The sequence below is a fragment of the Zonotrichia albicollis genome, chromosome 1 (genome assembly GCF_047830755.1).
Source record: "Zonotrichia albicollis isolate bZonAlb1 chromosome 1, bZonAlb1.hap1, whole genome shotgun sequence".
Classification (NCBI taxonomy): domain Eukaryota; kingdom Metazoa; phylum Chordata; class Aves; order Passeriformes; family Passerellidae; genus Zonotrichia; species Zonotrichia albicollis.
In genome coordinates this window covers 16816738-16829231 of record NC_133819.1, presented here as the reverse complement: position 1 = coordinate 16829231, position 12494 = coordinate 16816738, and the positions used below count along the sequence as shown (strand labels likewise).

General features: G+C 40.7%; 1 protein-coding gene across 1 annotated transcript in view; it reads left to right on the top strand.

Moving 5' to 3' along the window:
• Positions 1-12494, top strand: part of APBB1IP (amyloid beta precursor protein binding family B member 1 interacting protein) — a 66911-nt gene that overhangs the window by 40174 nt on the left and 14243 nt on the right. Inside the window, exon 10 of the mRNA XM_005480336.4 lies at positions 4984-5094. Within this exon, the coding sequence (XP_005480393.2) occupies positions 4984-5094 (111 nt within the window). The remainder of the gene's footprint in view (positions 1-4983; positions 5095-12494) is intronic.

The window sequence follows — 12494 nt, the reverse complement described above, 5'->3', positions numbered from 1 at the left end:
CATCTGCTGGGAACTTAATACAGCAATAAAGAGGCAGTCCAGGAAATTTTTAGAATGTATGGAGGACAACTTCTTGTTGCAGCTGGTGGTATGTTAGATCTGCTGTTTGCAAACAGAGATAGGCTGGTGGGAGATGTGGTGGTTGGAGGTCGCTTGGGGCAGAGTGATTACAAAATAATAGAGTTCTCAATATTTGGTGAAGTCAGGAAGAGCACCAGTAAAACTGTTGCATTGGACTTTCGGAGGGTAGACTTTGGCTGTTTAGGAGACTTACTCAGAGCGTCCCTTGGGAAGCAGTCCTAAAAAACAAAGGAGTTCAGGAAGCGTGGGCGTACCTCAAACAGAGATCTTGAGGGCACAGGAACAGACTATCCCTGTGTGCTGAAAGATCAGTCAACGGGGTAAACATCCAGCCTGGCTGGGCAAGGAGGTTTTGGAGGAACTTAAGAATAAAAAGAGGATGTATCAGTGTTGGAAGAAGGGTCAGGTCTCTAAGGAAGTATTCAAGAAGGCTGCTAGAGCATGCAGAAAAAAAATTAGGGAGGCCAAAGCTCAGTTTGAACTTAGAATGGCAACTTCTGTAAAGGATAATAAAAAATGTTTTTACAAATACATTAATGGTAGAAGGAAAGGTAAGACCAGCTTTGTTCTTTATTGGACAAAGGAAGGAACTTAGTATCTGAAGATGAGGAAAAGGCAGAAGTGCTTAATGCCTATTTTGCCTCAGTTTTTAGTGGGAAGATGACTTGCTCTCAAGACACCTGCCCGCCTGGGCTGGTTGATGGTGACAGGGAGCAGAATGGTCCCCCCATTATCCAAGAGGAGGCAGTCATAGAACTACTGAAATGCTTAGATATTCATAAATCTATGGGACCAGACGGGATCCACCCCAGGGTAATGAGAGAGCTGGCAAATGAGCTTGCAAAGCCACTCTCCATCATTTACCAACAGTCTTGGCTCACTGGTGAGGTTCCAGATGACTGGAAGCTGGCCAATGTGATACCCATTCACAAAAAAGGTGCAAAGGAAGATCCTGGTAATTATAGACCGGTCAGCCTGACCTCAGTACCTGGCAAAATAATGGAACAGTTTATATTAAGCGCCATCACGCAAAATTTACAAGATGGCCAGGGTATCAGACCCAGCCAGCATGGATTTAGGAGGGTAGGGTCATGTTTGACCAACCTGGTCACCTTTTATGACCAGATAACCCGCCTGGTGGATGCAGGGAAGGCTGTACATGTTGTTTACTTGGATTTCAGCAAGGCCTTTGACACTGTCTCCCACAGCATAGTCCTAGACAAGCTGGCAGCCCGTGGCTTGGACAGGAGCACTCTTTGCTGGGTTCAGAACTGGCTGCATGGCCGGGCCCAGAGAGTGGTGGTGAATGGTGCTGCATCCAGCTGGCGACCAGTCACCAGTGGTGTCCCTCAGGGATCTGTGCTGGGGCCAGTTCTGTTTAATATTTTTATTGATGACATGGATGAGGGCTTAGAGTCCTTTATTAGCAAATTTGCAGATGACACTAAGCTGGGAACGTATGTTGACCTGTTAGAGGGACAGAGGGCTTTGCAGAGGGACTTGGAACGGTTGGATGGATGGGCAGAATCTAATGGGATGAAGTTCAATAAGTCCAAGTGCCGAGTCCTGCACTTTGGCCACAATAACCCCCTGCAACGATATAGGCTGGGGACGGTGTGGCTGGACAGTGCTCAGGTGGAAAGGGACCTGGGGGTGCTGGTTGACAGTCAGCTGAACATGAGCCAGCAGTGTGCCCAGGTGGCCAAGAAGGCCAATGGCATCCTGGCCAGTATCAGGAATGGTGTGGCCAGCAGGAGCAGGGAGCAGGGAGGTCATTCTTCCCCTGTACTCAGCACTGGTGAGGCCTCACCTGGAGTATTGTGTCCAGTTCTGGGCCCCTCACTTTAGGAGGGACGTTGAGATGCTTGAGCGTGTCCAAAGGAGAGCAACGAGGCTGATGAGGGGCTTGGAACACAAGCCATATGAAGAACGACTGAGGGAGCTGGGGTTGTTCAGCCTGGAGAAAAGGAGACTCAGGGGTGACCTTATCACTCTCTTCAACTTCCTGAAGGGTGGCTGTGGTGAGCTGGGGGTCGGTCTCTTTCTCCAGGCAACAACAGACAGAACAAGAGGACACAGTTTCAAGCTGCGCCAAGGGAGATACAGGCTAGAATTAAGGAGGAAGTATTTTACAGAAAGAGTGGTCAAATACTGGAATCATCTACCCAGGGAGGTGGTAGAGTCGCCATCCCTTGAAGAGTTTAAAAAAAGACTGGATGTGGCACTTGGTGCCATGATCTAGTTGAGGTTTTAGAACATGGGTTGGACTCGATGATCTTAAAGGTCTCTTCCAACCTAGAATTTCTGTGATTGAAACTTAACACTTATGTTATTTCCTGACTAAAGTACAAAGGGGAAAAAAATTTATCTTGTAAAGGGATGTTGTGCTGCTGCTCCAGTGACCTGTTTATAACCGAGCCACAGTGAAAAAAAGATCGCCTTGCTGCTTTCACAGCAATTTATTTTGACTTTACCTGACCCTTAGATAATGGCTTTAATGCCTCAAATCAGGTTGTACACACAACATCTTATCAATTAGGGTCTGGAATGCTATTTAGAAGGCATTTAAGGTGGGAAAAGAGTGAGAGTAGTCAAATGCAAAGTCCATCTTGTACATTTCCTTGTAGCATGCCTCCAACAATGACCAGTAGTACAATGCCAAAGCAAGGCAAGCATGTCCTGAGAGTTACTCAGCCTTTTTTCATCATCCAGTGATACCTTTCCAGTGACTTTTCGTCATAGTGCAAATGAGGGAAGTGCTTTCTTTTTTCAGGTGATAGGCTGTAAACATAGGCTCAGATGGAGAGCACAGTCCCCGTATTTCAGCTGTTTAGCACTTTACTGCCTGTTTGTCATTACAGGCTGTGTGCCATCCTGCCTGTAACTGAGCAGTTTTAGGAATTGTGTGCTTTAAAGTCACTATATTACCACAACAAATCTAGTTCTTTAGGGGATAGTCACAGCTCTTTAAAATGGTGGCACAGTCATCTGTTTGCCCCTGCATCTGTAACAGCCTTCAGCAAAAGGATGCCATTGCCCATGTCTCGGCCATTCCAGAGAAAGTCAAGTCTCTTAGCTCAAGTCTATGTTAATGGTGATCTAAGTGATTGCTGCACTCTGTATTGGAACAGCTGAGGGTCAGGTACACACCTCTGTTGTGGTGATCTAATCTCTGGGACATGAGCAGGATGCTGTGAGGGTGTTAAACATCTCAAAGCACTGCAGTAGAATTCAGTAGAACTCTTCAGTTAAAGCCCTTAAATTATGAGAGTTCATCCCTTGTCAGGATAGCATGAAAAGTGCACGTGCACCTTGCTCATCATTCAATTGTGGGCAGAGCAGTCTTTCTTTGAGGTACAGAAATGAACAGTTGGCAGATAATGATATCTTCAACTGCTGCAGCTGTTTTAAAATTCATCCAATATATTCCTGTTTTCAGTATTTACAAAAAAGCAAAGACATCTGGATTACTTTTGGTACTTTGTGCTGGCTGTAAAATACATGGTAAAAGTGAAAATACAGGGCACGTTCAGATAATTTTATACACATGCTAGTGGTGGTTTTTGTTTCAGCGTTCTTTGTTAACAAACCAGCACCAGTCAGCACTGCTGTCTTAATTTCTTTCTTCAGCATTTCTCTGCTTACATCCCATTCAAAAAAGGGCTGTTAATGGACAGGGTCACAAAACAAAAGCATCAGAATTACAGATAATTAAAACATCTATTTCTGTTAATTGTTGTTGCTTTGTCATGTTAACGTTGCTCTGTCATGTTAACATTGCACAAATATCCACATTAAGAGCCTTTGTCCCTTGCATAAAAATCTGTTCCTTAGAAGATAATAACAACTGCATTCATATTGGTCTCATCACTATTGCCTGGTTCCTAAAGGAAAAGAACAACACATTATACGGGATGGATTTCAGCACATTTAGGAACTTAAGGATGTTTGAAAAACCGAGGTCCACACACTCACTGACAAAATCTCTGGCATCCTCAGCTGCAGCAGAGACAGGAGAAAGAGAGAAGTCCTGTGTACATCTAGTGGGAAGTGTTTCACCACATATCTTACTTGCAAACTCAGTTTGTAAATAAAGCCAACTCAAAGGGCATATTGTAATGAAAGTATCATTAAGAATGAGAACAGGAGACAAGAACCATCAGATGCATATTATATCATACCCCCATATCATATCATACCCCATTTTTAGGGGTAGAGGGAGCTTGTGGTTTGTTGTTTTATTTTTTCTTTTTTCCCCCACAATTTCCTGATTTCTCAGTTTAGCCAACAGTGACCATGTGAAATGGCTATTTTTGCATTTCCACACAAAGGATTGCAAAAGTTACTGTAGGCAGAATTCATCACTGAGAAACACCCAGCAACAGAAACCTTGTTACTTTAGCAATATATTGTAAACAAGCAAATGTTAGATTGAACAGAAATAGAATGATGCCAAGAAATTTGAGAAAATTCAAAGCAAAACAGATTAAATTTTGCTTATGTCCTGATGAGGTTTGTTTGTTACATGTACAAAAGAAAAATAAGCTCCCAAAGCAATTTAGAACCCCAAACCTTCTTTCTCCACTCAGAATTTTAAGGGTGTGGTTTATTACTGTGGTGTTCTCTTTTGTCATATTAGACATAAGCTAAAATCTCCACACAAAGCAATGAAGCACAGCATAACCAGAACAACAGCAAAATGTTGAACTGTGTTACAGATCATACATGATATGTATTGACCCTCTTCCTATTTTTATTTTAAGAAAGCAGACACCTAAAATTAATCCTTGCTTTTTCAGTCAGCTTCACTGGCATTCATTCATTTGATAAATGTTCTATTAATGAGTTTCATATCAAAATTCAATTTTCTCTAACAATGATGGGCTTGGTTTTCATTTATAGACATCACGGGATCTGGCATGCTTCCTTCAGTTTGAGAACGTGAACGTGTACTATGGTTATCAACACAAAGTGAAGTATAAGGCACCTACAGATTACTGCTTTGTCTTAAAGGTAATGTACAAAAAAAAAGTTCTGCAAATATCACACAGTTTCTTTTATATGCAAACAGTTGCTATTTACACTAGTGATGATAGAGTAACTCCTGCAAAATCATGTGTGATTTCTTCTTTCTTTTCTTACTATCAGCAACATACATTTAGGACCTTTATTTTATTACTGACAGTCCTGTGATATATGTCTGCACTGCATCCTGAAGTTGTCTTCAAACAGGGTTGAATATGCTGACTGTTCAGGTGACTGGACACATTTGGGCAGGTGACACCCAGGGCAGATGTATGATGAGAAGTCTGGCAGTCTCTAATTTTGATGTTATGAGCACTATGAATTATACACCAAAAACCATGTCTTACTTTTTTTGTGGTCTAGTCATACCTGTTGAGGGGTTTGTTGAACTGAGATGCAAAATTTTGCAGGAATAGGCATCTCATTTGTCATATTTTATTGCACTGCTGTTTCTGGCAGGAAGGCAAAATACGTTGCCCATCCACTCATGAAAATCAATGCTCGTTCTTGAATAAGTATCTCATTGCTGCCTCTCCAGGTAATAGCACTGCAAATAGGCCGGGAATTCTGCATCCCTCTCAGGAAAGGAAAAGAAGCCCATGTTTTTCACCGAGTTTAGACAGCAGAAATGAAGCTTTGAGGTTGTAGCAATTTGCTATCTGTCATATCACTGTGTACAAGACAGAATATAATCTTCTTGCTGCTCTTCTTTTTATAGGCGTGCAGTGGGAACAGAATGTCAGAAAACACAGTATCTTGCCATCTCAGAAAAAAAAGTACAGGAAATATTTACATCAGAGTGTGGTACTTACAGTACCACATTTCTGGCTGTAGTCGCACACTTAAAGCACTTTTTAATTCAGTTCCAAAATGTCTGCTAGCCTAATTTGCTTATGGCCAAGCAGAAGTGGTTTATAGACACAGACTTATTTTCTAAAACAGATGTATCTAATTAACACAGATGAACAGTTTTAGTACTACAGTCCTACACAAAACACTCTACAAGAGACACAGGTGAGCTTTCAGAAGTTAACAGGTAAGCATTGCTTCTGAAAAGTACAACCTTTTATGAAAAAAGGGGAAAGGGAGCTGATGTTAAAAAAAAGAGGAAATTGATTTTCTAAACAGATGACTGGTCTAAGAAATATCCGACTAATTTAATAACAGTTATTCACATCCTGTTCACGTGAAAATAAAAGCATGATTTTTGAATGCATGTAGCAATGTGTTTAACTGTTCATAATAGTTAGGTGAACTTTCTGGACTTACTGCCATCTTTTCTGAAAAGAGGTATGCTACTTACACTAGCAAAAAATCACACCTCAACTGAAATTCTTGCTTTATCTCATGTGTGATGTTAGTGCTGTACCTTCAATGAGAAATGGGAAGAACAAGATCAAAAGCTTACACAGGAAAACTTCGTGTCTGATAGGTTTATAAATGTATGAAACCTACTTAGCAAATTGTGTTTGCTCTGATGCTTCTGAAATGTGTTTGCAGTACACTAGAAAAAACATTGTATCAATAATTATTTCTGAACAATGTAACTTAGTGATGAATAGATTATGTTACAGTGCTTGTTCTTCCTTTTAATTACTACAAATCATCATTGGGTAGATTCTTTATCCGCTCAGTTTCAGACTTGGCTTTTTTTAACAGATGACTTGCAGTGCTGGAGTTGGTCAGGAGGTACAGGCAAATACTGATGTCTTCATATTTCTGTTGTTTCAGAACTGAAAGTCTCCCACTTAGTGTGGCTTTCTGAGGGTGGTGAAGAGTTTAATATTTATTATAGTTTCTGTACATCAATTTGAATTCTATATATAAATAGAGTATTAATTCTACTTTTTAAAGCCATGCTGCTGAAATTAGTTCTCTCATATCCTTGGCTTACCTTTGGAGGCTGGAGCTGAGGATGTAATACATCTTGAGATCTGTGGGCCGAGGGAAAGAGCAAAGTTAAATGTCAGTCTCTTTGATTGGATCCTTGGTGACACAGAAGTGTGTGGATGGTAACACTGAGCCATTTATCACACTTAGTCACATTTTTGTCCTGTCTGGTTTGATCTGTAAGTCTCCCAGAAGAAAATCTCTCTTGCTGAGAGACACTTGTCGTGACATGTCAAAGGAAAACAAACCATCATTCTTGAGATATTTCTCATCCTGCCATATTTTGCAAATGAAGTCCTCAAGAAAAAATAACAGTACTCTCACATACAGGTGCAGTGAGGAAAAGACAATGCATTTAATAGGTAAACATTTGTTTTTATGGTACAGGAAGCCTGGTAATTTTGGAGGAATTTGGATGCCCAGCTCAGTCCAAGCCAGTTGGAAATTTCTGCACAGCCAAGGCTCTGCTGTGTTTTCACAGCTCTTCCATTCCCCTATGTGTGCCTGGCCACAGAGGGCAGGATACGATTATCTGTCTAACAAGTGGGGGAAGGTAACTGAAAGAGTAGCAGCCACAGCCCATGCTAGCTGTTCACTGAGGTGGCTGTAAAGCAAAGGAAATATTTGGGGAAAAAAGAGTCTGGAAGCCTTTATTAGCTCTGGCAAGCTGTAATGCCACTTGGGAAGTTTTTTAATAGCATGCCACTACATTTTTTAAAGAATTTAAAAATTTTAAGAATTTAAAAATTTCTATCTGAGGACCCCTTAGGAACTGCTATGTCAAAACAGTGAGCAGTCATCAGCCAAGTTACTTGCTCTGCTGTGTTTCAAACATAACAAAAGAACCTGCCCAGCTCAGAGGCAAGAGCTTGTACTTTATAGTACAGGAGAAATGCAAGGGTGTAAAAGCTTCAGCAGTACCTTGCTTCTGTGCTGGGTGGAAAATCCTGCTGAATTCAGAACTATATTTTCCTAGCTTTGAAAACTGAGTTGAAAGAGTACCATATTAATTTCTCAGTGGTTAAGCTATTGGCATCTTTACTTCAAAAACAGGGACATGCCCTTTGTTCATACAAATGGCAGCAAATGGTCAGTAAGGTAGGCTGGTTTGGAGTTGAATATGGCCTAATACTTGAAGGAGTGTTCTTTCTTTTCCTCCTGTCCCCAGTTGTATGATGAGCCTCCTAAACTAATATTGTATGTATATTTATAGTATTTGTTCCTGCTTTGAAGGTCTTGTCTCACATTAGCAGGGAGAAAAGAGAAAGCATTTACTTCCCCCCCCCCACCTCCAGTCTTGGTCATCTTTATGCTGTGTCTTTATGGAGGGAAGAGCACTCAGGAAAAATTTTAAGAGTGAGCAGAGCATTCTTGCCATTTTTACATCTATGTTCCAGGCATTGCCAGGAATGCAAAGAGAGTGCAAACACTGTAACTAATGTTAACCACAGTCCTGGTGACCTGGTTTTAGCCAGAACGAGATTTTTCAGGTTGACTGGCACAGCCTTGAATAATATGGGTGTTGCCTCAAAGTCTTCATGACATTTCTTTGACTGTTGCTTCCCTTTGATCTCTCTAAATGGGATGTGGGCCTTTTCTCCAGTTTCTTGTCCTTGGCTGCAGTCAGGTATGGGGCTTGCAGAGACAGTGAGCTTTTAGTCACAGTGCCTGTCCCAACTGACATGCACCCAGTCACCATCCAGAGCTGCTCCCTCTGTCCTGTTTCTTGTATAATCTAGGTGTTTCATTTCAACTTCAGTGATCATACCCGGGTTATGCTTGGGTGCTGGTATTAGTGTAGCAACAAGATCATGCACATCATGGGCAGGTTACTCTGATACTTAGCCTGAAGCTGTGGTGGGTTTTGCAGCCTGGGATATTGGAGCTGCACCTAAACTAGCTCAAATGTAAGTATTCTTATCTGGATATTCCTCTTACAACTAGAGAAGCAGGATGTGTTGTGTGTGCTCCTTGTGGATCATTTGTTCCCATTATGTCAGCACCCCACTCTACTATACCTCAGCACAAAAATGGGATGGGCTTTGCTTATTTGTTAATAATCAAGACACTGAGGAAATAATGGGCAAAAGGGTGGGGTGCCAGAAGCAATTAAACATCACAGTGTTTACTAGCAAAAGAGGGAACATTTTGCTGAGCTTATTCAGAAGTTTCCTTTCAGGATGATTCAGGAGACAGCTGCAGTAACAGAACAAAGCAGCTACTTCCCCATATCAGGCAGCAGAAAGCCCAGCTGTGACCAACCAGAAGGAGCACAGTTGGCTCCTTCTCCTTTGGAGGGGAGAGCAAGGCCACCTTGAGCTCTGTGTGTGCAGCAGAGCAGGACTGATGTGCCTGGGTCCTGAGGGCAAGGCTGCAGCCTGGCACAGAGCCCCCAGTGGAGTTGGCTTTCAGGAATCCTAAGGCTTTGGGGCAACTATAAATGAACTGTGCTTTATTTCCCAGTGGCTATTTGGTCTGTGCTGAGCTTTAAACTTCTTCAGTGCACTTGTTCTGTACCACTGCTAAACAAACCTTCCTCCCTCAAAGGAAGTCCCACATTTCAAAATCCAGGAACAACACAAAGAACTCTCAGAATATTGAAAACAGAGCCTCTGAGTATAAGAAATAGTTTTCGGACATCTGCTCTTGTAAATATGTAGATTCTCCCTATTTTGTGCTCAGCCTGTTTAATGCTTTCATAAATTTAAAGATCCCACCCTTCTCTTTGACGTCAGATAAAGTGAGTCTTTTCCTAATGGAGATCTCCATATGCAGAGAAGAGGAAAGGAAAGGTCAGCCAAGTTTGAAAAAAGACCCACATTCAAACCTGCATCTCTCAAGTTTGGATTTGTCACTCTGTTCCCAGCAGAGGAGGCAGGAGAGGATCACAGCACAGCTCTCTGTGCCACCCTGCACAGGGTGCTGGCCACCCCTGGGAGAGCAGTGGTGAGGGAACAAAATTCTCTCTCCTTTCCAGCAAAAATATATTCATACACAGCACACAGCAAGCAGGAATGGTTTAGTTCCTCAGAACCACCTTTGCATTTACAAATGTGTGGTTTTACATCTAGATTCCCTGCAAATTTTCTCATTCGCCATCTCACGTTATATGGGAATTGCTGTGGAAGTAAATGAGACCTTTAATTATTTATTTTATATTCTGAAACTGAAAGCCCACAAAAATAAGGCATTTCACCAGAAAGGAAGGGATCTGCCCATCATGCTAGCTACAGCATCTATTACACTGAGCAGAAATGGTGACTAATGTTCATTTTGTGGATTGTCTCTGTGTGTGCATGCTCACGCCTGCTCATCCAGGAGCTGATTTTGTCACACCATGTTGAAAAATCTTTCAAAGCAGACAAATAGCAAGGTAATCTATATGCAAATTTGCTGGTTTAGTCAGTCTGATGTGCCTGTGACAAAGAGTGGATTTAATTATAGTTTATTGATGCTGGTTATGCTTGAGTAATCTGAAGGTAATGGTGCATAATGCTGAATTAATCTAGGATGAAAAAAATTGGTTTCCTGGGGATAAACTGAGACAAAGGGAAATCATCCTCTATTTCTACAGCTGGGTACATTTTCCTGTGCAATCAAAACAGTTAAGTTTTCCTGGCATCATTTGACACCATTATTTTAAAAAAGAATTCTAATTGTTCAAAGAATTTTGAAAGTAAGTTTTCAAAAATAATAGCTTGTTTGCAATAGCAGCATCATTTTAGCAGGTGATTTGGCATTTAGCTGCTTCTTTCCTGATTCCCTCCTCCCTCACACCCTGTATGCTCTGTGCAGGCTGAGTCATGAACATAATGCATTCAACACAAAGACAGTTAAAAAGGTAGAAGGTCAGAATTAGAGTGTTTGAGATAGAAAACACTAGGAATAACAACTATGTAGAACAAATGGCTAGTGCATGAAACAAAGATAGAAAGCAGGAGATTAATTTTTTTTTTAATGTGAAAGATGTGGAAATTGTTTTGGTATGAGTGCTTCAGATAAGTGTTTCAGAGTAAATTCATTGCTGGATTAACTGAGAAAGCAGAAGTAGAAACACTTTTTATTGCAGAACACTTTCAGGTATGTGGGGTTACAGTTATGTACATGCACAGTTTTGCCAGATTAATGTATAAACAGCAGGGAGAATAAGGACAGAGAATGGACAGGGAGAAATTGAATATGATAGCTTTGGAAAATATTACTTCCTGCAGAAAGCAGACCTCTTTGGTTACAATGGCTATTATATATATATTTTAATGACCTAAAATTTTTGCCTCAGGTCATTAGAGAAATATAGGTCAAAAGAATAATTTCCTTAATAACAGAGCAATTACTCTTTTATACTAGAGCTCACACATCTTCAAGAGATCAGTTAAGTGTGATCATCTTCATGCAAGGGGTGCCATAGCATCTGAATTTGACCATGATAAATATTAGATTGCAAATCTGAACCATTTCAATGTGACTTTTGAAAGGTAATGACTATTAATTCTACTTCCAGCCATGGGAGCCAAAGGAGTCTCAGCTTTTCAGGGAAACTAGTTCAACACAGCACAAGTTCATTGGTAGTAGTTAAGGTATCCAAAAGCATTGAGCATTTTGTGAAAATTCAGCCAAAAGCCAAAGCTTGTGATCCAAAGTTAGTCACTCTTTATGCTTCTGGCTATTGTTTCTGCCTCAGAGACTGAGCAATGATCCATATATTTTGGGGAAAGGAATGCAATGAGATGCCTGAATAACTTCAGTTTACTTTTCATCTTCAGTGTTGGAAGAAGGCAACTCAGAAGAACATTTTATTGGGATAATCTCCAATTTCATGCACACATGGCCTTCAGTCATTTGTTTTGGCAGACACCACAGAAACCACATCATTCAGTTCCCATTTCTTCAAGTTTTCAATGTGTTTTATCTTTTTTTCCTTAGGCAAAGAGTCTACTTTATATCTGAAAATGCTATCTGTGGACAAATATTTTTTTAAACCTCTTCAGAAAACAAACTTTATATTTGAGTGCTTCTGCTTTTTTCATCTCCAGGCAGTTGATACTTACAGAAGAGACAATGGGACAGGGGAGAATGCTAGGTTCTGTTCCAAGCCTCTTCAGTGCTTTTCTGGGTGAAATATGGCACATCCTTTTGCAGCCTGATGTTTGAGATGCTCAGATGTTAGTACCTACAAAATCAGGCTCAATGATGTGACTAATTCATCATTATTAAAAGTTTTGACATTGAAAGATGAAAGTTCACTATAGTCCACATTATTTCAAAACACTATTCATTTTTTTTTAATTTGAGAAAAATTCTGGAGAGCCTTTCTACTTGCATATTTCCACTTTTCTTTTAAACTATAACTTCTAGAGTTGTTACTGTTTAAGCAGTTGTCTTTCATAATACATTTTGGTGCTGCATATTTCATAGGCAAAGGTGCTAAACCTTCCAGAGATGTTTTCACTTTGCTGTCAGATGATTTTAATGATCCTTTAAAGACATGGTATGCACCC